This window comes from Macaca thibetana, chromosome 10 (genome assembly GCF_024542745.1).
Source record: "Macaca thibetana thibetana isolate TM-01 chromosome 10, ASM2454274v1, whole genome shotgun sequence".
NCBI lineage: Eukaryota > Metazoa > Chordata > Mammalia > Primates > Cercopithecidae > Macaca > Macaca thibetana.
This window is the reverse complement of record NC_065587.1, coordinates 9,440,518-9,465,542: the sequence shown is the minus strand read 5'-3', so window position 1 is coordinate 9,465,542 and position 25,025 is coordinate 9,440,518. Positions and strand designations below refer to the sequence as shown.

Sequence of the window (25,025 nt, the reverse complement as noted above, 5' to 3'; positions counted from 1 at the left end):
ATGTGCTGGCTTTTGCTGGCTGTATTTTTTTTTTTTTTTTTGGAAACGGTGTCTCGCTCTGTCTCCCAGGCTGGAGTGCTGTGGCGTGTTCTCAACTCACTGCAACCTCTCCCTCCCAGGTTCAAGCAATTCTCCTGCCTCACCCTCCTGAGTAGTTGAGATTACAGGCACGCACCACCATGCCCAGCTAATTTTTGTATTTTTTTAGTAGAGATGGGGTTTCACCATGTTGGCCAGGCTGGTCTTCAACACCTGATCTAAGTAATCCACCTGCCTCAGCCTCCCAAAGTGCTGGGGTTACAGGCATGAGCCACTGCGCCCCGCCCTTTTTTTTTTTTTTTTGGAAATGGAGTCTCGCTCTATCACCCAGGCTGGAATGCAGTGGTGCGATCTTAGCTCACTGCCATCTCCGCCTCCTGGATTCAAGTGATTCTCCTGCCTCAGCATCCCAAAAATTAGCTGCACACTGACCACCATGCCCAGCTAATTTTTGTATTTTTAGTAGAGACGAGGTTTCACCAAGTTGGCCATGCTGGCCTTGAACTCCTAACCTCAAGTGACCTGCCCCTTCGGCCTCCCAAAGTGCTGGGATTACAGGTGTGAGCCACTGTGCCCGGCCTGTAGTTGAACTTTCTATAAATAGAGTTACATAATATGTCCTCTCTTTTGTTTTTAACTATTATAAGCTAATTACATTTATACGTACTTACACTTATAACTTTCTATAGCTAGCTTTATAGTACAAATATAAATTATGTAGGCATCAGAATCTCTTTACACTGACAAAATAGTTTTACAGAACAAATTTATGAAATATTCTTGACAGACAAAAATCACAATACAAATGAAGTAAGATTTATATTGAAGAATTGTACACATGGTAGAAATGAAAGGAGACGTCTGGGCACAGTGGCTCAGGCCTGTAATCCCAGCACTTTGGGAGGTCAAGGTGGGTAGGTCACCTGAGGTCGGGAGTTTGAGACCAGCCTGGCCAATATGGTGAAACCCCGTCTCTACTACAAATACAAAAAATTAGCCAGGCGTGGTGGCACACACCTGTAATCCCAGCTACTTAGGAGGCTGAGGCAGGAGTATCACTTGAACCCAGGAGATGGAGGTTGCAATGAGCCGAGATCATGCCATGTTCCAGCCTGGGCAACAGAGCGAAACTCTGTCTTAAAAAAAAGAAATGAAAGTAGAATTCCTCCTTTTAATTTTTCAATTCCTCTATAGAAACAAAACATCAGGCCACGCGCGGTGGCTCACGCCTGTAATCCCAGCACTTTGGGAGGCCAAGGCAGGCAGATCACAAGGTCACGAGATCAAGACCGTCCTGGCTAACACGGTGAAACCCTGTCTTTACTAAAAATACAAAAAAATTAGCTGGGCGTGGTGGCAGAGGCCTGTATCCCTAGCTATTTGGGAGGCTGAGGCAGGAGAATGGCATGAACCCGGAAGGCAGAGCTTGCAGTGAGCCAAGATCGCGCCACTGCACTCCAACCTGGGCAACAGAGCAAGACTCCGTCTCAAAAAAAAAAAGAAAAAGAAAAAAAACATCAATAGTATATATATAATATATTTTTTATTTAGAGACAGGGTCTCACTGTTGCCCAGACTGGCCAACAGTGCAGTAGTGTGATCATAGCTCACTATCATTTCAAACTCCTGGGCTCAGGCAATCCTCCCACCTCAGCCTCCTGAGTAACTAAGACTAAGGCATGCACCACCACACCACCTAATTTTTTTTTTTTTTTTTTTTTTGAGACAGAATCTCACTCTGTCAGCCAGGCTAGAGTGCAGCAGCGGGATTTCGGCTCGCTGCAAGCTCCGCCTCCCGGGTTCACACCATTCTCCTGCCTCAGCCTCCCGAGTAGCTGGGACTACAGGCGCCCACCACCACGCCCGGCTAATTTTTTGAATTTTTACTAGAAATGGAGTTTCACTGTGTTAGCCAGGATGGTCTTGATCTCCTGACCTCGTGATTCACCCACCTCAGCCTCTCAAACTCCTAGGATTATAGGCGTGAGCCCGGCCCCCACCACCTAATTAAAAAAAATTTTTTTGGGCCAGACACAGTGGCTCACGCCTGTAATCCCAGCACGTTGGGAGGCTGAGGCAGGCGCACATCATGAAATGAAGAGATTGAGACCGGCCAGGTGTGGTGGAGAATGGCTAGGTCATTGGACGTGCGTATGTTCAGCTTGTGTAGACCCTGCCAAATAGTGTACAAAGTAGTGAAGGCAGGTGAATCATGAGGTCAGGAGATCGAAACCATCCTGGCCAACATAGTGAAACCCCGTCTCTACTAAAAATACAAAAATTAGCCAGGCGTGCTGGTGGGCGCCAGTAGTCCCATCTACTTGGGAGGCTGAGGCAGGAGAATAGCTTGAACCCAGGAGACTGTGGTTGCAGTTAGCTGAGATCATACCACTGCACTCCACCCTGGGAGACAGAGTAAGACTCCTGAAAAAAAAAAAAAAGGACTAAATGACTAGATGGCACAGTGACAGACATGTCTCAGGGACTCAGAAGTGGAACCCAGGCCTACGCGGTCACTCACGCTTGTGCCAGCATTTTGGGAGGCCAAGGCGGGTGGATCACTTGAGCTCAACAGTTCAAGAGCAGCCTGGCCAACATGGCGAAACCTTGTCTCTGCTAAAAATACAAAAACTAGGCAAGTGTGGTGGCTCATGTCTGTTGTCTCTGCTACTCGCAAGGCTGAGTCAGGGGAATCACTTGAACCGGGGAAGTGGAAGCTGCAGTGAGCCAAGATTGTATCACCGCACTCTATCCTGAGCGACAGAGCAAGACTCAGTCTCAAAAAAAAACAAAGTGGAACCTGGCCAGGTGCAGTGGCTCACACCTGTAATCCCAGCACTTTCAGAGGCAGAGGCAGGAAGATCATTTGAGCCCTGGAGTTTGAGACCAACCCTGGCAACATAGTGAGACCCTGTCTCTACAAAATAAAAAAAAAAATTAGCCAGGCATGTTGTTGTGCACCCGCGGTCCCAGCTAATCAGGAGGCTAAGGCAAGAGGATCACTCCAGCCCAGGAGGTCAAGGCTGCAGTGAGCCATGTTCACACCACGGTACTCCAGTCTAGGTGACAGAGTGAGACCCTGTCTCAAAAAAAAAAAAAAAAAAAAAAAAAAAAATTGGAACCCATTTCCGTTCTTCAGTCTGTGTCCCTGGAGAGATGCAGCTGTTTCTCATTAGTGGAGATCTTGAAATCACAGAAGTTAAGGGAATATAAAAATTTAATGTTTTAGGCCACGCGCGGTGGCTCACGCCTATAATCCCAGCACTTTGGGAGGCTGAGGCGGGCAGATCAGGAGATCAGAAGATCCATACCATCCTGACTAACACGCTGAAACGCCGTCTCTACTAAAAATACAAAAAAAAATAGCCAGGCTTGGCCGGGCTCGGTGGCTCAAGCCTGTAATCCCAGCACTTTGGGAGGCCGAGACCGGCGGATCACGAGGTCAGGAGATCGAGACCATCCTGGCTAACACGGTGAAACCCCGTCTCTACTAAAAAATACAAAAAACTAGCCGGGCGAGGTGGCGGGCTCCTGTAGTCCCAGCTACTCGGGAGGCTGAGGCAGGAGAATGGCGTAAACCCGGGAGGCGGAGCTTGCAGTGAGCTGAGATCTGGCCACTGCACTCCAGCCCGGGGACAGAGCGAGACTCCGTCTCAAAAAAAAAAAAAAAAAAAAAAAATAGCCAGGCTTGGTGGTGGGCGCCTGTGGTGGCGGGCGCCTGTAGTCCCAGCTACTTGGGAGGCTGAGGCAGGAGAATGGCATGAACCGGGGAGGCGGAGCTTGCAGTGAGCCAAGGTCGCACCACTGTACTCCAGCCTGGGCGACAGAGCGAGACTCAGTCTCAAAAAAGGAAAAAAAATTTATGTTTTGCTTAACATTTCTGGAGGGGGTGGAAACAATTGGAAAACCCTGTTTTTTTTCAGGGGCTTCTCTTTCCTTTTGAGCGTTCTGTTCCTGAAGGAAAGAATTCTTTGAATGTTTGTGTTGTGGAATTGAACCATGTGCCAGTCTGGCTTAGGGGTTGGTACTGTTGGGGTTTTCTTCTCCCCAAGCAGCAGTGGCTTATGCAGCCTTGAGGTTCAAGCAGGTCTCTGGCTGTGTGGCGTGGGTCTTCTCTGTCCAGTGGGCTGCTTCAGGAGCGAGCACCTGTGTCTGTGTCTTTCAGAATCTTCCCTGGAGAAGGAGAGGGAGACTCCCAGTCCCATTGACCCCAACTGTGTGGAGGTGGATGTGAACTTCAATCCAGACCCCGCTGACCTGGTGCTCTCCAGTGTGCCAGGCGGGGAGCTCTTCAACCCTCGGAAGCACAAGTTTGCTGAGGAGGACCTGAAGCCCCAGCCCATGATCAAAAAGGCCAAGAAGGTCTTTGTCCCTGATGAGCAGAAGGTAACCTGTTATTCCTTATAAGTAAAGATGCAACATTGGTTCAAGAGCCTAGGGGCTATGGCTTCTCGAATTTGATTTTATCTGGAGAGCCTTCCCTCCTTGTGACACCATTTGGAAAGACATAAGTTCAGTGTTTAAAGCCATGTCTTGCAGCGGTTTGGTAGAAAGAAAAGGAGTCATGTGGCATTTGGCCCCAGTGTGACTCCCTGTAGTTTCTCTCTCCTTCCCCGGGCCATTGGCTGTGTTGATGTTCCTGCCTCCCTGGCTGTAGCCCAGCCACTGGGCAAGAGCTCACTAGGCCACAGGAACTGGGGTTGAAAAAGTCCTTGCTTTGAAGGACAAAGGATTGATTGTATGTTGCCATCCCCAGGGATGAGCAAGCTGGTGGTGCTGTTAGGAACTGGTGGAAAGAAGGAATTTTGCAGTTTTCCATCCTTTCCTATGAAAAACTTACAGCAAGGATTTTTCATCCAAATCCTTGGAGTCAGGCAGACCTGGGTTCAAACTCCATGTTGCCATCTGTGGCCTAGCTGTGCCTCAAGTTCCTCATCTGTAAAATGGGAACAACTGAACCTGCCTCCCGGGGAAGTTTCTGAGACTTTAATAATGATGTGATGATCGTGGTAAATATTTAGATGGTACTCACTGTAGGCCAGGCACTGATTTTTGTTTCGTTTGGTTTGGTTTGGTTTTTGAGACAGAGTCTCACTCTGTCACCCAGGCTGGAGTGCAGTGGCGTGATCTCAGCTCACTGCAACTTCCACCTCCCGGGTTCAACTGATTCTTGTGCCTCACCCTCCTGAGTAGCTGAGGTTACAGACACGCACCACCATGCCCAGCTAATTTTTGTATTTTTAGTAGAGATGGGGCTTCATCATATTGACCAGGCTGGTCTTGAACTCCCAACCTCAAGTGATCCACCTGCCTCGGCCTCCCAAAGTGCTGGGATTACAGGAGTGAGCCACCATGCCTAGCCTATTATTTCTCATTGTAAAGATAAGGGACCTGTGATATTGAGGGGTTAAAGTACTTGCAGTTTCACTGCTAGTAATCTTGGAGAGCCAAGATCTCAACTCGGGGAACTAGGCCCTTACCCACAACCAAAATGCCTAAGTGAGGCAAGGGTGTGGATAGTGCAGTGCTTTGTGCTGGAGCAGCAGGTACCAGGCCTCCAGGAGATGGGTCTCCTTCTCTTCACCATGTAACCTACCAAATAACTTTTGTTTCTCATCCTGCCCCCGAGGAAAGGGCAGTCCCCTCGATGTGCCCTGGTTTGTGCTGCTCCCTCCCTGGTATCCCCGCTTTAGTTGTGGCCACACCAGATGAGTTAGGGGGATCCAGGTGGTGGGAGTGGAAAAATTGGGTTCTTTCGTGGGGAAAGACAAGAGACTCACAGAGGGCACTTCCACACAGGATGAAAAGTACTGGACAAGACGCAAGAAGAACAACGTGGCAGCTAAACGGTCGCGGGATGCCCGGCGCCTGAAAGAGAATCAGATCACCATCCGGGCGGCCTTCCTGGAGAAGGAGAACACAGCCCTGCGGACGGAGGTGGCCGAGCTACGCAAGGAAGTGGGCAAGTGCAAGACCATCGTGTCCAAGTATGAGACCAAATACGGGCCCTTGTAACCCGTGCCCCCCGCCCGGGCAGGGCACTGCCTGCACCTCAGACCTCTGCCTGGGGGCTCCCTGAAACCCCTCACACGCGTGGAGACTTATGACTCGTCGTGGGCGCATGGCGGCGCACCTGCTGCAGGAGCGGCCACGTCTCAGCTTCATTATACCACGGCCCGCGCACGTGGCGACGTCCCTGGGGGGCCAGTCTCCTCACTGGTGGGGAATGCAAGAGAATGCATAGACGGGTGACTCGGCCTTAGTTTCTATTCTTGGATGTCCCAGTTGAATCGGAAGGGGACCTCTGGAGTACACACCTCTCTTTCCCAGGCACTCAGGGTCCCTGGACTCTCTCTCAGTCTCCAGCCTGGGCTGCCGAGGGCTATCTCTGCAGAATGAGTTGTGATCATTGTCACCCTATGTCTTCTCAGGTAGCAGGGTGCATTTCCACTCAAGGTGTGTCTGTCACGCACCTCATCCTCCCCAGACAGTCTGAGTAATATCTGTTCCCATCTTCCTTGGAGGCAGAAGGACACACCAACTCCTCCGTCAGTGTTGCATGGGTGGCAGGCTGCAGGAGTGGGGTCTCTGCACAGCCTGGGATGGGGCTTGAGGCTGGCGCCTGCAGCAGAAGTGCACCCAGCCTTTCTCAGCTCCTGCGCCCCTTTTCCCTTATGGCTCTGAGGCCATTGGCTCTCTGCATTTCATTGGCTGTGGAGGAGAGACTCCCAGGATGACTGCTCTCTGAGCCCTGAGTGCCAGGGCCGAGGGAGGCCTTTTCATTTCCTTTCCAGGCTACTCAGAGGCCACCTTCTGAAGCTTGTTTGTCCCACTGCACCAGGCCTCTGGGCCTGCTGTTTCTTTCCACCCAGTGTCCAGTCTTGGACCATAGATTTAAAAGGAAAACCCCTCTTATCTAGGAGGCTTTAACTTCCTGGACCCCAGGATTCACCTTCCTAGTGGTGTTTAGAAAATGCCTCCATAGCCCCCTTCCACCATGGGCACGAGAACTGTGGTGTGTTTCTTGAGAAGCTCCCTTTTTTTCTTGCTCTGCTCACCAGTGTGGCCTGGGCTAGAGTGCACTCTCCCTGGGGGCATCGAGGGCCTCGCAATTCTTGCTTCAGGATCCCTCCCATGCGAGCTGCTTGGAGGGTGTCAGCAGGGCAAGACACCTAGTCTAGAGTCACCAAGGTCACAGTGCCACTTTTACAGGATAGCAGGCTGTTAGGATGTTTACACAGGCCTAGGGTCCCCTCAGTCTTAGTCTCAGGAGACGGGGGCCACTCGTGAGGCTGGCCATGCTGTGGCTTCTCACAGCTGTGGCCTCCCCTGCCTCACAACGACTCCTTTCTCTTGTGTGGCTGGACTTGCCCTTTTGCTGTGCTCAGAAGATTCACCGAGGAAATTCATGGAAGCCTCTGCTCATTTGGGTCACTGGGGCACCCCTGAGATGGGTGTGTTTATTTGCTCAGGGTGGGCAGCCTGTGGTGAAGAGGAGACAGAGGCGATGGGCATGCTTTGCCCTCCGTAACACTGGCTTTATTTACCGTGGTGGTTCAGAGTCCCGGGCCCCGACTTCTAAAGACTTTTCATAACAGGTGTTAAGACCAAGGCGTGGACCTCACCCCAGGGGAATGCCACGGCCCTTCGGGGACCTCACACCCACCTCTCCGGGGGACTTGACAAGGGGCTCTGAGGCCAAGGGAGGTCACTCCTCTCGCCAGGCCCCTGACTTTTACTTTGTGGTTCTCTAAAAACCATGTACACACTTTCACTCTATTGTAACCACACAGGGCAGGCGCATCCAGCATGTCAGTGTCCTGCCCCGGGCAGCTCTCCCTCCCGGGCACGCTCCCTCTGGCCTGGTGGATCACCAAGAGGGCGGTTCTCATTTTGTTATTAGTGGAAGAGCCTCGAGCTTAAAAGCTCTTCATTTTCTTTGCCGGAAAGTATATGGTTTGTGTTTTTGCAGTTTTATTTTTTTAAGGATGGACACTAAATCTCTGGTGTCCATGTTCCGAGCCCAGTGGCTGGGATGGTGGCTCGATGTCTCTCCTCTTTATCCCGCCCTCTGCCTGTTTGGTGCCCTCCCTTCTTTCCCCCAGGCAGTGGGTATCGGGTTCTTTCCCAAAGTGCTTACTTGGAAAGAGTACGGCTGCTGGACTCTTTTCGAAATGCCCCTCTGAGTCAGGAGCCTGGTGGGGACAAGATGGAGGATGTCCACAGAGGCTGACCTGTGGGGGAAAAGAAGTGCTCAGGTAAGGCTGTCTCCTCTCCTGTCCTAAAAATCCGTGCTTGCAGGAGAGGGTTGGTGCCTGCTCAGTTTCTCTCGAGGGAATGGGAGTCTCTTGGCTCCCTCCTGGGCCTTCTGCTTCTTGGAGGCCGACCGCTGGACACTGAGGCTCCTGTGCTTGGATCTTTGACATCTGTAAATCATTGGAGGCTAGAGAAGCTGACTTTACCTTGGCTTTCCGTGGGTTCCGATGGGCTTGGAAGTACCATCTAATTCCTAAGCATCCTGTCTAAAGCTTTGTGGCACCCTCAGCGCAACCTCAGAACAGACAAATCATGAATGAGCTGGAACTTTGCAGGAATATTCATATTATAAATGTCTCATGTGATGGAGGAACATGTGCATTTAGAGAGAGGGAGAGTTTTCAAGGTTTACGGCAACTTTGTGGAGGACTTGGGTAACTCTTACCCTTGGTCAAAGGAAGAGGTTTGCCTGTCTGGCTTCTGAGGTTGGAGGGGGCACTTAGCAGTGAACCTTAAGTCTGGGTACATGTAACCCTGCTGAGAGGGGCTGTGCAGGCCGCTCCTGCGGTCCTCTGGCCTGAGGCAGGGCAGCAGGCATGCAAGCCAGTGGGGGAAAACCCCTCTGAAGCTGGGCAGCCCTCTACCTGGGCCCCGGGAGCCGTGCTCCTTGGAACGCAAAGGGCCGAGGAGCATCTGGTTTTCATGGCAAAGCTCTACCCCAGAGCTCCTTTAACATCTGCTAATTAAGTGCAATAAATTTTTCTAGAAAATGGCAAAGATGACTTCCAGGTGGATATTGCTCTCTTACGGTGTTGGGGATGCCAGAACACCACTTGGTTTTATTTTTCTAAGTGCATGTGATGTGATAGAGTGTGTGGGGCTCTGTGTCCTTCCCTGGGAGCTGGCATTCCAGCGGGCCCCTCTCTTCTTTACCTTTGTTGGGGGAAGGAGGCAAGAGAAAAATCCCTTCTTCCCAGCCAGAGAGGGCAGAAGCAGACCGTAGCCCATTGGCCTTATGTGCGTGTGTGCGTGTGAGTGTGTCACTGCTGGTGGGCCGGAGTGATGTGGTGGGAGGGAAGCCGGGAATGTATCCTTTTCAGACAAAATTAAATATTTTGAAATGAGAATGTTGGGACTGTCTTTTCTGTCCTTCCCCGCACCCCCAATCTCGAGTTTCCTCTCTTGACTGTTGGCCTAGGAGCTGTAGAGTCAAGCTGGAAAACTATCTCATTAGAATCCACCCCAGACACCCCTTTCATCATAGTCCAGACACTCTTAGCATCTGACCCCAACCACTCTGCCTCAGTTTCCTCATCTATCAGATGGAAGTGATTCTTGCCCTGCTTATATTGAGGAGGGACAGATACCAGACCAAAAGTAGTTGGAACAGATAAAAGTGCTAAACAACTAGAAGGCAGACAGGGAGCTGCTTATGACAAGTGTTCTCAAATAGAGAATGCGTGATGGCAGCTCTGTAAAGAAAAGAAAGGGCCAGGCGCAGTGGCTCATGCCTGTAATCCCAGCACTTTGGGAGGCCAAGGCGGGCGAACCACAAGGTCAAGAGTTCAAGACCAGCCTGGCCAATATGGTGAAACCCCATCTCTACTAAAAATACAAAAAAATTAGCCAGGCATGGTGGCAGACACCTGTAATCCCAGTTACTCAGGAGGCTGAGGCAGGAGAATCACTTGAACCCGGGATGCAGAGGTTGCAGTGAGCCGAGACCATGCCACTGCACTCCAGCCTGGGCAACAGAGCGAGACTGTCTCAAAAAAAAAGAAAGGCAGGCACAGTAGTTCACACCAGTAATCCAAGCACTATGGGAGGCCAAGGAAGGCAGATCACTTGAGGTCAGGAGTTTGAGTCCAGCCCGGCCAACATGGTGAATCCCTGTCTCTACTAAAAATATAAAAATTAGCTGGGCATGGTGGTGCAGGCCTGTAATCCCAGCCACTTGGGAGGCAGAAGCTGGAGAATTGCTTGAACCTGGGAGGTGGAGGATGCAATGAGCCGAGACTGCACCACTGCACTCCAGCCTGGGCGATAGTGTGACACTCTGTCTCAAAAAAAACAAAACAAGAAGACTGAAGAGTTGGATCCTTTTAGTGGGACTCCAAGGGTTTTCCTTTTCTCCTGTTCTTTGGCTATAAAATATTCTTTTTTTCTTTTTTTTTTTTTTTAAAGACAGAGTCTCTCTGTCACCAGGCTGGAGTGCAGTGGCGCGACCTCGGCTCACTGCACCTCTGCCTCCCAGGTTGAAGCGGTTCTCCACCTCAGCCTCCCAAGTAGTTGGGACTACAGGCGCATGCCATTATGCCTGGCTAATTTTTTTTTATTTTCAGTAGAGACAGGGTTTCACCATGTTGGCCAGGCTGGTCTGGAACTCCTGAGTTCCGGCAATCCACCCACCTCGACCTCCTAAAGTGCTGGGATTACAGGCCTGAGCTACCGTGCCCAGCCTGCAAATATTTCTTAAATGTCTATTTTGTATCACCTCTGCCTCCTGCCCTCACAGTCTGCTAGGGAAGACAAAACAGATGGAAAAACGTGGAGGATGGCGGGCCAAGGTAAAGGGTGTGGCTGACAAGACTGGGGAGCTGGGAGAGAGACTAACCGTACTGGAGAGGTTAGGGAAGGCCTCTCTGGTGGCATTTAAGAGGAGACCAGGAGAGTGAATGGCTGTGACTTGTCCCCAAGGTTCACATACAAGTTGGGGTAGAGCCAAGAGGCCTGCGGGTAGCTTCTGATCCTGATCACACACCTCACTACCCACTGCAGAAACAGCCCAGCCAGATGGCCAAAGAGGGCACAGAGAAAGCTTGGAGAGGATCCAGGAGGAAGGATCCAGGAGGATGGAACTCTCGACACCTCGGCCTCTTGTCCCTGAGGTTGAGAATAGGGCTCCAAGAAGCCAGGTGAAAAAGCAAAACCTTTGGCCCCAAGGTCAAATTTTTAGGCAAAGGCTTTACCCAAGCGCTTGCTCACCCCATATCCATCCCTGTGGTCCATCTAAGCCTAGCCCTGGGCACAGTTGATTGGTCTAGGGGTGAGCATGTGACCCAATGGGGCCTAAGGATGTCCCTTCTTAGGATTGGTCAACCTGAGCTCTGTTTCTCTCCAGGGATGACCTGTTCTAACCCCATGCGTTTTCTTTTTTTCTTTCTTTCTTTCTTTTTTTTTTTTTTTTTTGAGACAGTGTCTTGCTCTGTTACCCAGGCTGGAGTGCAGTGGCACGATCTTGGCTCACTGCCACCTCCACTTTTCCAGTTCAAGCAATTCTCCTCCCTCAGCCTCCCCAGTAGCTAGGATTACAGGTGTGTGCCACCATGCCTGGCTATGTTTTGTATTTTCAGTAGAGATGGGGTTTCACCAGGTTGGCCAGGGTGGTCTTGAATTTCTGACCTCAAGTGATCCACCTGCCTCGGCCTCCCAAAGTGCTGGGATTACAGGTGTGAGCCACCGCACCTGGCCTCCTCTGTATTTTCTACTCTGCATGCAAATGCGCTCACTCAAAGCGGAGATCTGTGCAGCCATGGCAGGCACAGGGGCATGGGCTTGAAACATGTCAAAGCTGTGAAATCTCTGTATGCATGGCAGAGCACTGGCTTTAGACTCCAACGGTCCTAGGATCAAACCCTGCCTCCATCACCAATTTGGGGTATGATCGTAGGCAAGTCACTTCCCTTCTCTGGGCTTCCAGTTTCTCACTTGTAGAATGGAACACCAGCGGCCGGGCAGTGGCTCACACCTGCAATCCTAGCACTTTGGGAGGCCGAGGCAGGTGGATCACGAGGTCAGGAGTTCGAGACCAGCCTGACCAACATGGAGAAACCCTGTCTCTACTAAAAATACAAAATTAGCCAGGCATGGTGACACATGGTGACCCAGCTACTCAGGAGGCAGGGGCAGGAGAATTACTTGAACTCAGGAGGCAGAGGTTGAGGCGAGCCAAGATCGTGCCATTGCACTCCAGCCTGGGCAGCAAGAGCGAAACTCCGTCTCAAAAAAAAAAAAAAAAAAAAGGCCGGGCGCGGTGGCTCACGCCTGTAATCCCAGCACTTTGGGAGGCCGAGGCAGGCGGATCACAAGGTCAGGAGATCGAGACCATGGTGAAACCCCGTCTCTACTAAAAATAGAAAAAATTAGCCGGGCGCAGTGGCGGGCGCCTGTAGTCCCAGCTACTCGGGAGGCTGAGGCTGGAGAATGGCGTGAACCCGGGAGTCGGAGCTTGCAGTGAGCCGAGATTGCGCCACTGCACTCCAGCCTGGGCGACAGAGCGAGACTCCATCTCAAAAACAAACAAACAAACAAACAAACAAACAAAAAAAACACCAGCTTCATAAGACAGTTGTCCCACGAAGATATCTGGAGCAGGGCGAACACTCACCACTCGGCAGCTGCCATTATGGCGATAGGAAGGTACAGACCTACACAGAGACCATCACCTCCAGTCCCAGCAGCTGCTGCCTATCGGGGCATGTCTACCAGCTGGTGTGGGGTGCAGCCAGGGTTAGACCAGCTCTGTGGCCTTGGACAGCTTATCCATTTCCCTGAGCTGTTTCTCTCTCTGTCCAATGAGGATGCGCTACACAGGTCACATGTGCGTGCGTGACAGCACATCTCAACCCTTTTCCTTCCCCCCACCCCAGCTCCCTCGAGGACAAATTCCAAAGCTGGACATATGCCCCTTCCTTGACTGCACCCTATTCCCAGACAGCCCTTCACACACTGCCCCGTGGCTATGCCAGGCTGGCCCAGCTGGAGGCTCCTGACGTCAGCAGCTAATCCGGGCAAGCTGCCAGCCAGAGATAGGGGTGAGCAGCAAAGGAAATCAGAAACAGACTTTAAGATGGGTGTCCCAGCCCCCCAGCCAGCCCTCCGGGAGCTCTCAGCAGCCTCTCACTTCAGCAAATCCTCCCAACCATGCGTCCTGATGCCCAGTCCCCTCAGGATTAAGTAAGAGCTGAGCAGGAGGCTTTTATTTTAAGCTGAGGCTCTGTCATCAGGGCACACAGCAAGCCACTGCCTAGCTGTCCCGCAGGTTTCTCCAAACAGAGCAGAGGGCGTCCACTCAGGTCTGGATTCCAGGCTGACTCCAGGAAGTCCAGACTGCAGGGAGGTAGAGGGGATGGCACAAGGGTCAAGGATCAGAGGTAAAGGGGACAGGACAAGGGCCTCAGTCTGTTGCCTCCAGCTGGCCCTCCCTCTTAAGGCACAAGGCCAGGTGCACCATTCCTCACTGTTCTTACGTCTTCCCAGCGTACAGCACACAGGACGGTGCTATGGTTTGAATGTCTCCCCAGAATATATGTGTTGGAAACTTAATCCCCAATGCAATAGTGTTGGGAGGTGGGGCTTAATGGAAGGTGTTTAGGTCATAAGGCCTCCACCCTCACGAATGGATATAAAAGAGCTTGAGGTGGCCAGGTGCGGGGGCTCATGCCTGTAATCCCAGCACTTTGGGAGGCTAAGGCGGGGGGGATCACCTGAGGTTGGGAGTTCGAGACTAGCCTGACCAACATGGAGAAAGCCCGTCTCTACTAAGAAGATAAAAATTAGCTGGACATGGTGGTGCACGTCTGTAACCCCAGCTACTTGGGAGACTGAGGCAGGAGAATCGCTTGGGAGCTACTTGGGAGGCTGAGGCAGAGGTTGTGGTGAGCCAAGATCAGGCCATTGCACTTTAGCCTGGCCGAGAAGATTGAACCTCCATCTTTAAAAAAAAGAGCTTGAAGCTGCAAATTCAAGCTCTCGCTCCCTCTCACCATGGGATGCCTTCTGCCACGTTATGACACAGCAAGAGAGCCCTCACCAGATGCAGCCCTCGATCTTGGGCTTCCCAGCTTCCTCAGTTATAAGAAATAAATCTCTTTTCTTACAAATTGTCCAGTCTCAAGTATTCTGTCACACCAGCACAAAATGGGGCTGGGCGCAGTGGCTCATGCCTGTAATCCCAGCACTTTGGGAGGCTAAGGCAGGCAGATCATCTGAGGTCAGGAGTTCGAAACCAGCCTTGCCAACATGGTGAAACCCTGTCCCTACAAAAATACAAAAATTAGCTGGGCGTGGTGGCGGGCACCTGTAATCCCAGCTACTGGGGAGTCTGAGACTGAAGAATCACTGGATCCCAGGAGGCGGAAGTTGCAATGAGCCGAGATCACGCCATTGCACTCCAGCCTGGGTGACAAGAGCAAAACTCTATCTCAAAAAAAAAAAAAAAAAAATTATTTCCTGTAGAGACAGGGTCTTACTATATTGCCCAGGCTGGCCTCAAACTCTTGGCCTCAAGTGATCCTCTTACCTTGGCCTCCCAAAGTGCTGAGATTACAGAGGTGAGCCACTGAGCCTTGCCTTTCTTCCTCTCTACCCTTGGCACTCAAGTCTAGTTCTTTAACCCATTTGCTCCTCCTGGGTCTCCCCAACTCCTTCCTGTCTCAGAGCCATTGCACTTGCTGTTCCTTCTGCCTGGAGTGCACGCCCCCACATCTCCTCAGCCTCGCTGGGTTCTCAGTACCTGGCCTGCCCATGCACAGCACGCAGTGGCTAGTCCCCAAATATATCTGCTGACCCGGCTGTGGAGAGGATGACAACACGAGTCGGGTGTGGCAGGGGTGCTGTATCACCACCAGGTGGCGCTGCAGACACGCCCTGGGTGGTGACCTCGGGTCCAGCCTCCAGATCTGTCCTCTCAGCAAAGCCTCCAGGGCCCTCCGTGCCAGGCAGTGCTGTGGGCACCAGCTGACTCGGCCACCGCCCCTCCTGCCCTCCAATGGCCACTGGTGTACGTGGTCCAAGGGCGTGCACAGAAGCCTGGGAGGAAGGGAGGGCTGGCTGCCGCCCAGAGCCTGTGCTTCTAGGCTCTTTCTGGGGAGGGAGGTGATGTCCAGGGAGTTGGGTGGGGACGGTAGCTTGGCCAGAGCCAGTAATCTGGGATGAGGGTTTCTGCAGAGGCATCGGACTTGGAGTCTATCTGCTGCCTGAATTTGTATCCCACCACCCCCAGTCCTCCATATGCCTTTGACAAGCCTGGCTCTGAGCCTCAGTTTCCCCATCTGTCAAAAAGAGAGAATAGACTGGGCACAGTGGCACTTTCGGAGGCCAAGGTGAGCGGATCACCTGAGCTCAGGAATTCGAGACCATCCTGGCCAATATGGTGAAACCTCATCTCTCCTAAAAATGCAAAAAAATTAGGGCCAGGCGTGGTGGTTCATGCCTGTAATCCCAGCACTTTGGGAGGCTGAGGCAGGTGGATCACAAGGTTAGGAGTTCAAGACTAGCCTGGTCAAGATGGTGAAACCACATCTCTACTAAAAATGCAAAAATTAGGCAGGCGTGGTGGCACACACCTGTAATTCCATCTACTTGGGAGGCAGAGAATTGCTTAAACCTGGGAGGCGGAGGTTTCAGTGAGCCAAGATCATACCACTGCACTCCAGCCTGGGCGACAGAGTGAGACTCCATCTCAAAAACAAAACAAAACAAAACAAAACAAAAAAAAACAATTAAAAAAATTAGCCAGGTGTGGTGGCAAGCACCTGTAGTCCCAGCTACTCGGGAGGCTGAGGCAGGAGAATCACCGGAGCCCGGGAGGCAGAGGCTGCAGTGAGCCGAAATTGTGCCACTGCACTTCAGCCTGGGCAACAGAGTGAGACTCTGGCTCAAAAATAAAAATTAAAAAAGTGGTCCAAGCATGGTGGCTCACGCCTGTAATCCCAGCACTTTGGGAGGCTGAGGCAGGCAGATCACGAGGTCAGGAGATCGAGACCATCCTGGCGAACACAGTGAAACCCCGTCTCTACTAAATAATAAATAAATAAATAAATAAATAAAAAATAGCGCCTGTAGTCCCAGCTACTCAGGAGGCTGAGGCAGGAGACTGGCATGAACCCGGGAGGTGGAGCTCACAGTGAGCTGAGATTATACCACTGCACTCCATACTAGGCGACAGAGTGAGACTCTGTCTTGGTAAATAAAAAAATAAATAAATGTTAAATTTTTTTAAAAAGTAAATAAAGGCCGGGCGCGGTGGCTCAAGCCTGTAATCCCAGCACTTTGGGAGGCTGAGATGGGCGGATCATGAGGTCAGGAGATCGAGACCATCCTGGCTAACACGGTGAAACCCCGTCTCTACTAAAAAACACAAAAAACTAGCCGGGCGAGGTGGCGGCGCCTGTAGTCCCAGCTACTCGGGAGGCTGAGGCAGGAGAATGGCGTAAACCCGGGAGGCGGAGCTTGCAGTGAGCTGAGATCCGGCCGCTGCACTCCAGCCCAGGCAACAGAGCCAGACTCCGTCTCAAAAAAAAAAAAAAGTAAATAAAAATAAAGAATAAATGTGGGCAAGAACTGGAACCCCACGGGGTGCACGGAGCAGGTCTGCCGTATCAGGATGAGGCCAAGGAAGGAGCTTTTTCAGGGGCCTCCTCGAGTGGGGGTGGTGTCCAGGTACCGTGTGTGTGGGTTGCGGAAAAGGCGGGTGGACAGGAAACGAGGGGCCCCTGGGGCCTCAGCACTGCCTTTTCAAGTGGGGCAAGATCTCCGGGGCCTCCCCTGCCCTGAGGCCCAGAGCCTGAGTTGCCCGAGTGCCTGTGTCTGAGTGTGTGTACAATTGTGTCTATGTGTGTCTGTGACTGTTCCTGGGTATATGTGTGTGTGTCCAACTGTGTCTAGCAGGGTTAGAGTATGTGTGCACAAATGGGTCTGTGTGTATTCTCACCAAGGACCCTCTCAACTTGACCGAGGAGGACCGAGGAATCCCAGGGCACCAGGAGGTTTCATATCCATGCCAGGAGGGGCCCACAGGGCCTGGGGCAGCTTCTCAGTTGGCATCTGAGGCAGTGCCCTGTGAAGGCTCTGGGGCAACCTGCTTCTGTTCCAGTCCCCCTATCCCCATCCCCAGTCCCTGGTAACTGGATTTTCTCTCTCCATCTCTCCCCTGGAAGGACCCAGTGCTTCCTGATTTGCATGAGATTTACATACATTTGGATTTAGATCCCTGCTTCCCTGAAGCGTACAGCATTATTCTCACTCCTGCCAGAGTAGTCAAGGAGGCTGTGGACTTCCTTAGCGGAAGGGGTTCCAGGGATTAAGCTGGAGGGGCCCAATCTCCAGCCTCCCCTCTTCCCCATACAGAGTCAGCCTGGTTCTTTTCCTGCTAGAGATATGTGATTAATTAATTCATTAATTTATTTTTTGAGAGTGTTTCATTCTGTTACCCAGGCTGGAGTGCAGTGGTGTGATCTTGGCTCCCTGCAACCTCTGCCTCCTGGGTTCAAGTGATTCTCCTGCCTTAGCCTCTCAAGTACCTGGGATTACAGGTGCATGCCACCACACCCAGCTACTTTTTGTATTTTTAGTGGAGATGGGGTTTTACCATGTCGGCCAGGCTGGTCTCGAACTCCTGACCTCAAGTGATCTGCCCGCCTCAGCCTCCCAAAGTGCTGGGATAACAGGTGTGAGCCACCACGCCTGGTCATGTAATTATTGAGCACTTACTGTGAGTCAGTTTTTTTAATTGTTATTATTTTTTGAGACAGAGTCTTGCTCTGTTGTCCAGGCTGGAGTGCAGTGGCACAATCTCAGCTCTCAGCTCATTGCAACCTCTGCCTCCCAGGTTCAAGTGATTCTCCTCCCTCAGCCTCCTCAATAGCTGGGATTACAGGTGCACGCCATCACCCCCGGCTAATTTTTGTATTTTTAATAGAGACAGGGTTTCATCATGTTGGCCAGGCTGGTCGTGAACTCCTGACATAAAGCAACCCACCTTCCTCTGCCTCCCAAAGCACTGGGATTTACAGGTGTGAGCCACCACGCCTGGCTAAATATATCTATATCTATATCTATATCTATATCTATCTATATCTATCTATACCTGGCTCTTGTTCTTTTGACTCAAGGGTCACTATGTTCCCTGGGGAGATAAGAGTAGTGGTAGTGGTGGTGGTGGTAGCAGACTTTTTTTTTTTAATTTTTAGTAGAGACAGGGTTTCACTATATCTATATCTATCTATAGATATAGATATAGATATAGATATAGATATAGATATAGATATAGATATATAGTTTTCAATTGAGATGAGGGTCTCCCTATGTTGCCCAGGCTGGTCTCAAACTCCTGGGCTCAAGCAATCCTCCCACCTCAGCCTCCCAAAGTGCTGGGATTACAGGCATGAGCTACTGTGCCAGGACAGCAGATGCTTTTTTTTTTTTTTTTTTTTTTTTTTTGACACAGAGTCTTGCTCTGCCGCCCAGGCTGGAGTGCAGTGGTGCGATCTCAGCTCACTGCAAGCTCTGCCTCCCGGGTTTACACCATTCTCCTGCCTTAGCCTCCCGAGTAGCTGGGACTACAGGCACCTGCCACGTCGCCTGGCTAGTTTTTTGTATTTTTTAGTAGAGACGGGGTTTCACCGTGTTAGCCAGGATGGTCTCGATCTCCTGACCTCGTGATCCGCCCGTCTCGGCCTCCCAAAGTGCTGAGATTACAGGCTGGAGCCTCCGCGCCCGGCCATCACAGCAGATGCTTTCTTTTTTTTTTTTTTTTTTTTTTTTTTTTTTTTTTTGAGACGGAGTCTTGCTCTGTCACCCAGGCTGGAGTGCAGTGGCCGGATCTCAGCTCACTGCAAGCTCCGCCTCCCGGGTTTACGCCGTTCTCCTGCCTCAGCCTCCCGAGTAGCTGGGACTACAGGCGCCCGCCACCTCGCCCGGCTAGTTTTTTTGTATTTTTTAGTAGAGACGGGGTTTCACCGTGTTAGCCGGGATCGTCTCTCGATCTCCTGGCCTCGTGATCCGCCCGTCTCGGCCTCCCAAAGTGCTGGGATTACAGGCTTGAGCCACCGCGCCCGGCACAGCAGATGCTTTCTATACACATTCATTTCATCCTCACAACAGCCCTTTACAGTATCTTTATACCCATTTTACAGATAAGAAAACTGAGGTTCAAAGCAATTAAGTGACTTGGTTGAGATCACCCAATAAGCAGGATTTGAACCCAGCTCTGGTGAACTTTCTGCTGACACAGCTAGAGTGTGGGCATAGTAAGCAGGCCTAGGCACTTTCTTTCTTGGCTCCTGCCCTTGAGTAACAAACCTGGCTCTTGTTCTTTTGACTCAAGGGTCACTATGTTCCCTGGGGAGATAAGAGTAGTGGTAGTGGTGGTGGTGGTAGCAGACTTTTTTATTTTTATTTTTAGTAGAGACAGGGTTTCACCACATTGGCCAAGCTGGTCTTGAACTCCTGACCTTGTGATCCACCTGCCTCAGCCTCCCAAAGCACAGGGATTACAAGCGTGAGCCACCACGCCCAGTCTGCTAAGTGCTTTTCAAGCATTTTTTTCAAAGTCTTTCCCACAACTCTTTGTGAGTTACATCTTATCATAAATCCCATTTTACAGGTGAGAAAACTGGGGCACAGAGAGGTGAAGTGAGTAGCCCAAGATGACACAGCTAAGAAATGTTACAGGCAGACTCAAACTGAGATCTATCTGGGTCCAGAGTCTGTGCTTTTGTTCTCCGTGTTGCATTGCACTGAACTATCAAGAAATGGAAATTCTAGCCGGGCACGGTGGCTCATGCTCGTAATCCTAGCACTTTGGGAGGCTGAGGCATGCGAATTATCACCTGAGCTCAGGAGTTCGAGACCACGCTGGACAACATAGTGAAATCTCTTCTCTGCTAAAACACAAAAAATTAGCCAGGTGTGGTGGCGGGCACCTGTAGTCCCAGCTACTCAGGAGGCTGAGGTACGAGAATTGCTTGGACTTGGGAGGTGGATGTTGCAGTGGGCTGAGCTGAGATTGTGTCACTGCACTCCAACCTGGGCAACAGAGCGAGATTCCGTCTCAAAAAAAATAAAATAAAATAAAAGAGGACTGCCAACTCTGGCTGGCTGGGCTGGGCTGGGCAACGTAAGTCAATCTCACCTCTCATGGGGCTGGAGGATAGACACACCCTGGATTCTAGCCACTGCCACTGCCTGGGTCACTTCTCCTCCTTGAGCCTCAGTTTCCCATTTTTTTGTTTTGTTTTGTTTTGTTTTTTGGGACAGAGTCTCACTCTATCGCCCAATCCGGAGTGCAGTGCAGGGTCAGGCGCCGTGGCTCATGCCTGTAATCCCAGCACTTTGGGAGACCAAGGTGGGCGGATCACGAGGTCAGGAGATCGAGACCATCCTGGCTACATGGTGAAACCCCGTCTCTACTAAAAATACAAAAAATAAGCTAGGTGTGGTGGTGGGAGCCTGTAGTCCCAGCTACTCAGGAGGCTGAGGCAGGAGAATAGTGGCGTGAACTCAGGAAGCGGAGCTTGCAGTGAGCTGAGATTGTGACACTGCATTCCAGCCTGGGCAACAGAGTTAGACACAGTCTGAAGAAAAAAAAAAAAAAAAGGATTCAGGGCTGGAAGTGGTGGCTCACGCCTGTAATCTCAGCACTTTTGGAAGCCGAGTCAGGCAGATCACCTGAGGTCAGGAGTTCGAGACCAGCCTGGCCAACATGGTGAAACCCTCTATCTACTAAAAATACAAAAATTAGCCGGGCATAGTGGCTAATCCAAGCTACTTGGGAGGCTGAGGCAGGAGAATCACTTGAACTGGGAGGTGGAGGTTGCAGTGAGCCGAGATCGTGCCATTGCACTCCAGCCTGGGCAACAAAAGCACAACTCCGTCTCAAAAAAAAAAAAAAAAAAGAAAAGAGGATTCTGGTCCTCTGATCTTTGCCCAGCTTCCCAGGGCAGCTATGAGGATAGAAGCGTCAAGGCTGCCATTTTCAAATGGTTTTTTGAAGTAGAATATCATTTTCACCCATAATCTTATCCAGAAGGCCAACATATGAAACACATAAAATGGGTGTTTCATCAGCATAAATTTCTAAGCTGAAGATGGGGACAGATCATTAGTCTAAAGTCACTCTAGAGGGCAAGTGTGTAACATCTGTGATGGACACACACCCTGCCCAGGGTGTGGGTGAGGGCCAGGGTACTGCTGGGAGCTACCCCAGCACCCAGTCTATCTCTGCAGTCGTCTGTATTGCATATCATCAAGACAGACTTGAAGCTTCCAGACAAAAAGCTGCTTTTAAAAAATGAATTCAAAGCAAACTTTGGTGACAACTCCAAGGCCCAGACAGGGGCTCCAAGTGTTCGCACAGCCTATCTGATGATTCTCGCCCTCCTGCCACCTGGGCTTCAGACTCCCCCTTGGGGACACAAGGCAGCTGGGGTCCACCTCCAGGGGCCCATCTGTTTACTTCTGCAGGTCCAAATCCAATGGCCAAGATCAGTTGGCCAGTGACCTGGCTCCCCACAACCTCTCAGAAGCCTGAGGGCTGCAGGTTGGGCAACAGAGTGTGTGTGGAGAAGCTTTCAAGGACCAGCCGGGGGCTCAGCTGGGATGTGGGAAGCAGGGCAGGTAGGGTGAGATGGGGTAGGATGGCTGACGGGTAGGGAGCTGGCCAAGGCCTGGGAGTTTAAAAATAAATCCTGTAGGCCTGGTGACATCACTGGAGCACAGGATGTCCCTGGCAGGGGCTGGGAGTGGCAGAGGGGACATAACAGGGGGTAGGGCAGAGAGGGTCCTGATCTGCCTGTTCTGTTTCTGGGAGTGTGTGTGTGTGTGTGTGTGTGACAAAGTCTTGCCCTGTTGTCCAGGCTCACTGCAACCTCTGCCTCCTGGGTTCAAGCCATTCTCTTGCCTCAGCCTCTGAGTAGCTGGGATTACAGGTGTGCGCCACCACGCCTGGCTAAATTTTTGTATTTTCAGTAGAAATGGGGTTTCGCTGTGTTGGCCAGGCTGATCTCAAACTCCTGGCCTCAACTGATCTGCAAGTCTCGGCCTCCCAAAATGCTGGGATTACAGGCGTGAGCCACCGTGCCTGGCCCCCTTTGTGTTTAGAGAGACCAGGCCTGGGTTGTCCTGGAGCAGAGGGGCTGCCAGGGCCCTCTCCCCACTAGACACTTGGGAACATTCCATATTGCATCTGTGAAAACTGAGGCCCAGAGAGGCTGTGACTTGCCTGAGCCTCCGCTTTCAGAAAATTGGCAGCTTCAGGACTCCAGCCAGCAGTGCCGGCCTCTCCTGAAGTCTGGTGGGCATGGTCGGGAGGACCACTGGGGAGAAGGCTTGACCGGATGAGGGTTGAGGGATGCACCAATTGAGCCAATGCCTAGCAAGGTGCCGACAGGGGCTGTGAGGCAGACAAGCCCCTCCCACCTGATCATTGCCTCTGCGCCTCACTCACCACGTGGAGGGACTGGACAGGGATTAGTGCTGCCCCCATTTTACCGAAAAGAAAACCAAGACCCAAGGGGACAAAGTGGCTTGCTCCAGGCCACACAGCAAGCACATCATGCCCAGCTAGAATGGGGTCTGGTCTCTTCCGACAGTCCCCAGCTTAGCTGCTGACAGAGAAGCAGGTCCACAGCTGAGGTAGAGTCAGGGTGGGGGAAGAGGGGTTGCCATGGAGATACAGGGATGGGGCGGGAGGGAGCCCTGTGCCTCTGCTCTTCTGGCCTCCTTCAGGTCCCTCCTACTCCTCACCCCTCCTCCACAGGGTTCACACTCTTTTTGCACTGTGGACAAAGTCCAGCCTCCTTGCCCAGCCAAGGCTCTCTGGGCACATCAAGCCTCATCTCCCACCAAACCAACACACTCTAAGCTCAGTCTCACCAAAAAGCTCACAGATCCCTACAGCGATTGCTATTTCAGGCCTCTGAGCAGCAGAACAAGCTGTTCCCTCTGCTGGGGATGCCCCTCCCGAATCTTCTGGGGTAACTCCTCTTCATCCTTCAAAATTCAGCTCTGAGCCCTCACTGCTCCATCAGACCTCCATCATGATTGTGATTGCGATTGTGGTATGTTTGCTGCCTGCTCCTCTTCCTGTATCAACAACTCTTTTAGGGCAGGAAGTGTATTTTATTCATCTTTTCATGCCTAGTGTTTAGCTAGGGCCTGGATGGAGGAATTAAACTGAGTCCTGATTTTTCTGTACCCTCCTCACCAGGGACTTTGTCCAAGTCACATCCCCTCTCTGAGCCTTGATTTTTATTTATTATTGTTATTTTGAGGCAGGGTCTCACTCTTGTCGCCCAGGCTGGAGTGCAGTGGTGCAATCTTGGCTCACTGCAGCCTCCACCACCCGGGTTCAGGTGATTCTCCTGCCTCAGCCTCCCGAGTAGCTGGGACTACAGGCATGTGCCACCATGCCCGGCTAATTTTTTGTATTTTTAGTAGAGGCAGGGTTTTGCTATGTTGGCCAGGCTGGTCTCAAACTCCTGGACTCAAAGCAATCTGCCTGCCTCGACCTCCCAGAGTGCTGGGATTACAGTTGTGAGCCACTGCGCCCGGCCTCATGCTCTGAGCCTTTAAAATGGGGACAATAAGGCCCATTTTGCAGGGTTGCTGGAGGACAGGGTCCAATATATCCCTTAGCAGGCAGTAAAGGATACCTGTACGGGTGGGCGTGGTGCTCCAAGGTCATGATCAGGACATTCTCTGACCAAGGCTCCCAGTTCATCCTCATCTGCCCTGTCTTTCCATCCTGCCCCATCAAATCAAGGCTGCCGCAGTCCCCACCTGCACCTGCCATCTCCTGCTGTCAGCTAGCTCTCTTCCCTAAAACCCTCCCTGCTCTCAAATCATCTCAAATCTTAGAAGGTAGAGCACATTTCAAATGCAGAGGCCCAGGCCCCATTCCCAAGAGGCCTAGTGTGGAACCCCGGAATTAACTTTGCTCAGCAGCCTCCCCGTGGCCATGCCCCTGCTGTAGGGGAGCCTCCTGGGGCGACATGGAAGTGCCCGATGATGTCCTAACCTGGGGAAGGAGGGAGAGCAAATGAGGTGTGGTGGGATGTGGGTGACCATGACCTCAGGTGGCAGCTACCTCCTGTCCTTTGTTGCTTTCCCAAGGGTGAGGCAATCCAGCCTGGACCAGAGGCCTCCTCGGTCCTGGGCAGCAGGCGGCTGGGCCGGCGTCTTCCTGCCTTGGCCTCGCACTTGAGCGCCGGCTGTGTGCAGCTGGGCCGCGGCCATCTCTCCACCGAGCTCTGTCTGCGGAGACACAGAGGGGGACATAAATAACACCCAGCCTCGGCCAGGCACAGTGGCTCACGCCTGTAATGCCAGCACTTTGGGAGGCCGAGGTGGGCAGATCACCTTAAGTCAGGAGTTCGAGACCAGCCTGACCAACATGGAGAAACCTTGTCTCTATTAAAAATACAAAATTAGCCGGCGTGGTGGCGCATGCCTGTAATTCCCAGCTACTCGGGAGGCTGGGGCAGGTGAATCGCTTGAATCCGGGAGGCAGAGGTTGCGGTGAGCCGAGGTCGCGCCATTTCTCTCCAGCCTGGGCAACAAGAGCGAAACTCCGTCTCAAAAATAACAATAAAAATAACACCCAGCCTTGAGGTCGGGGGGTGGGGGGGCCGCCGCGGGGCCTCGGGGGCAGAAGACGCGCTCAATGGGGAAAAGCTTGCGGCCGGGCCCCGGGGCGGAAGTCCCTGGTGGAGGTGAAGTCCGAGGAGGAAAACAAGGAGGAGGAGGAGGGTTCAGCGGTCTCGAAGCTGCGGCCCGGGCAGGGCGGGAGGTGTTAAGATGCCAGGCCCCAGGGGAGGGCAAAGGGCGTGTGGACCTTAAGAGGCCTCAGAGCGGTCGGGGCCTCCCACCCCGCGGGCGCCGGAGGCGAGAGGCCCCCCCCAGGCTCCTCTCCACACCCCGCGCGGCCATGGGGAGTCAGCCCGAGACTC

At 52.0% G+C, this 25,025-nt stretch overlaps 2 protein-coding genes and 1 long non-coding RNA gene across 4 annotated transcripts in view; 2 read left to right on the top strand and 1 right to left on the bottom strand.

Annotated features, from left to right (window-relative positions):
- TEF (TEF transcription factor, PAR bZIP family member) overlaps positions 1–9,422 on the top strand; it is a 28,194-nt gene extending 18,772 nt beyond the window's left edge. For both annotated transcript variants that reach the window (XM_050806012.1, XM_050806011.1), the window contains exons 3-4: positions 4,205–4,425; positions 5,839–9,422. In XM_050806012.1, the coding sequence (XP_050661969.1) occupies positions 4,205–4,425; positions 5,839–6,054 (437 nt within the window). In that variant the 3' untranslated portion in view covers positions 6,055–9,422. The remainder of the gene's footprint in view (positions 1–4,204; positions 4,426–5,838) is intronic.
- Positions 1–25,025, top strand: part of ACO2 (aconitase 2) — a 297,744-nt gene that overhangs the window by 155,151 nt on the left and 117,568 nt on the right. The gene's annotated exons all lie outside the window — the stretch shown is intronic.
- LOC126963679 (uncharacterized) lies at positions 6,457–24,312 on the bottom strand. The gene is made up of 3 exons (XR_007729179.1): positions 24,164–24,312; positions 8,180–8,273; positions 6,457–7,521 (listed from the first exon to the last, which is right to left on the bottom strand). It is a non-coding gene; the product is annotated as an uncharacterized LOC126963679 (long non-coding RNA).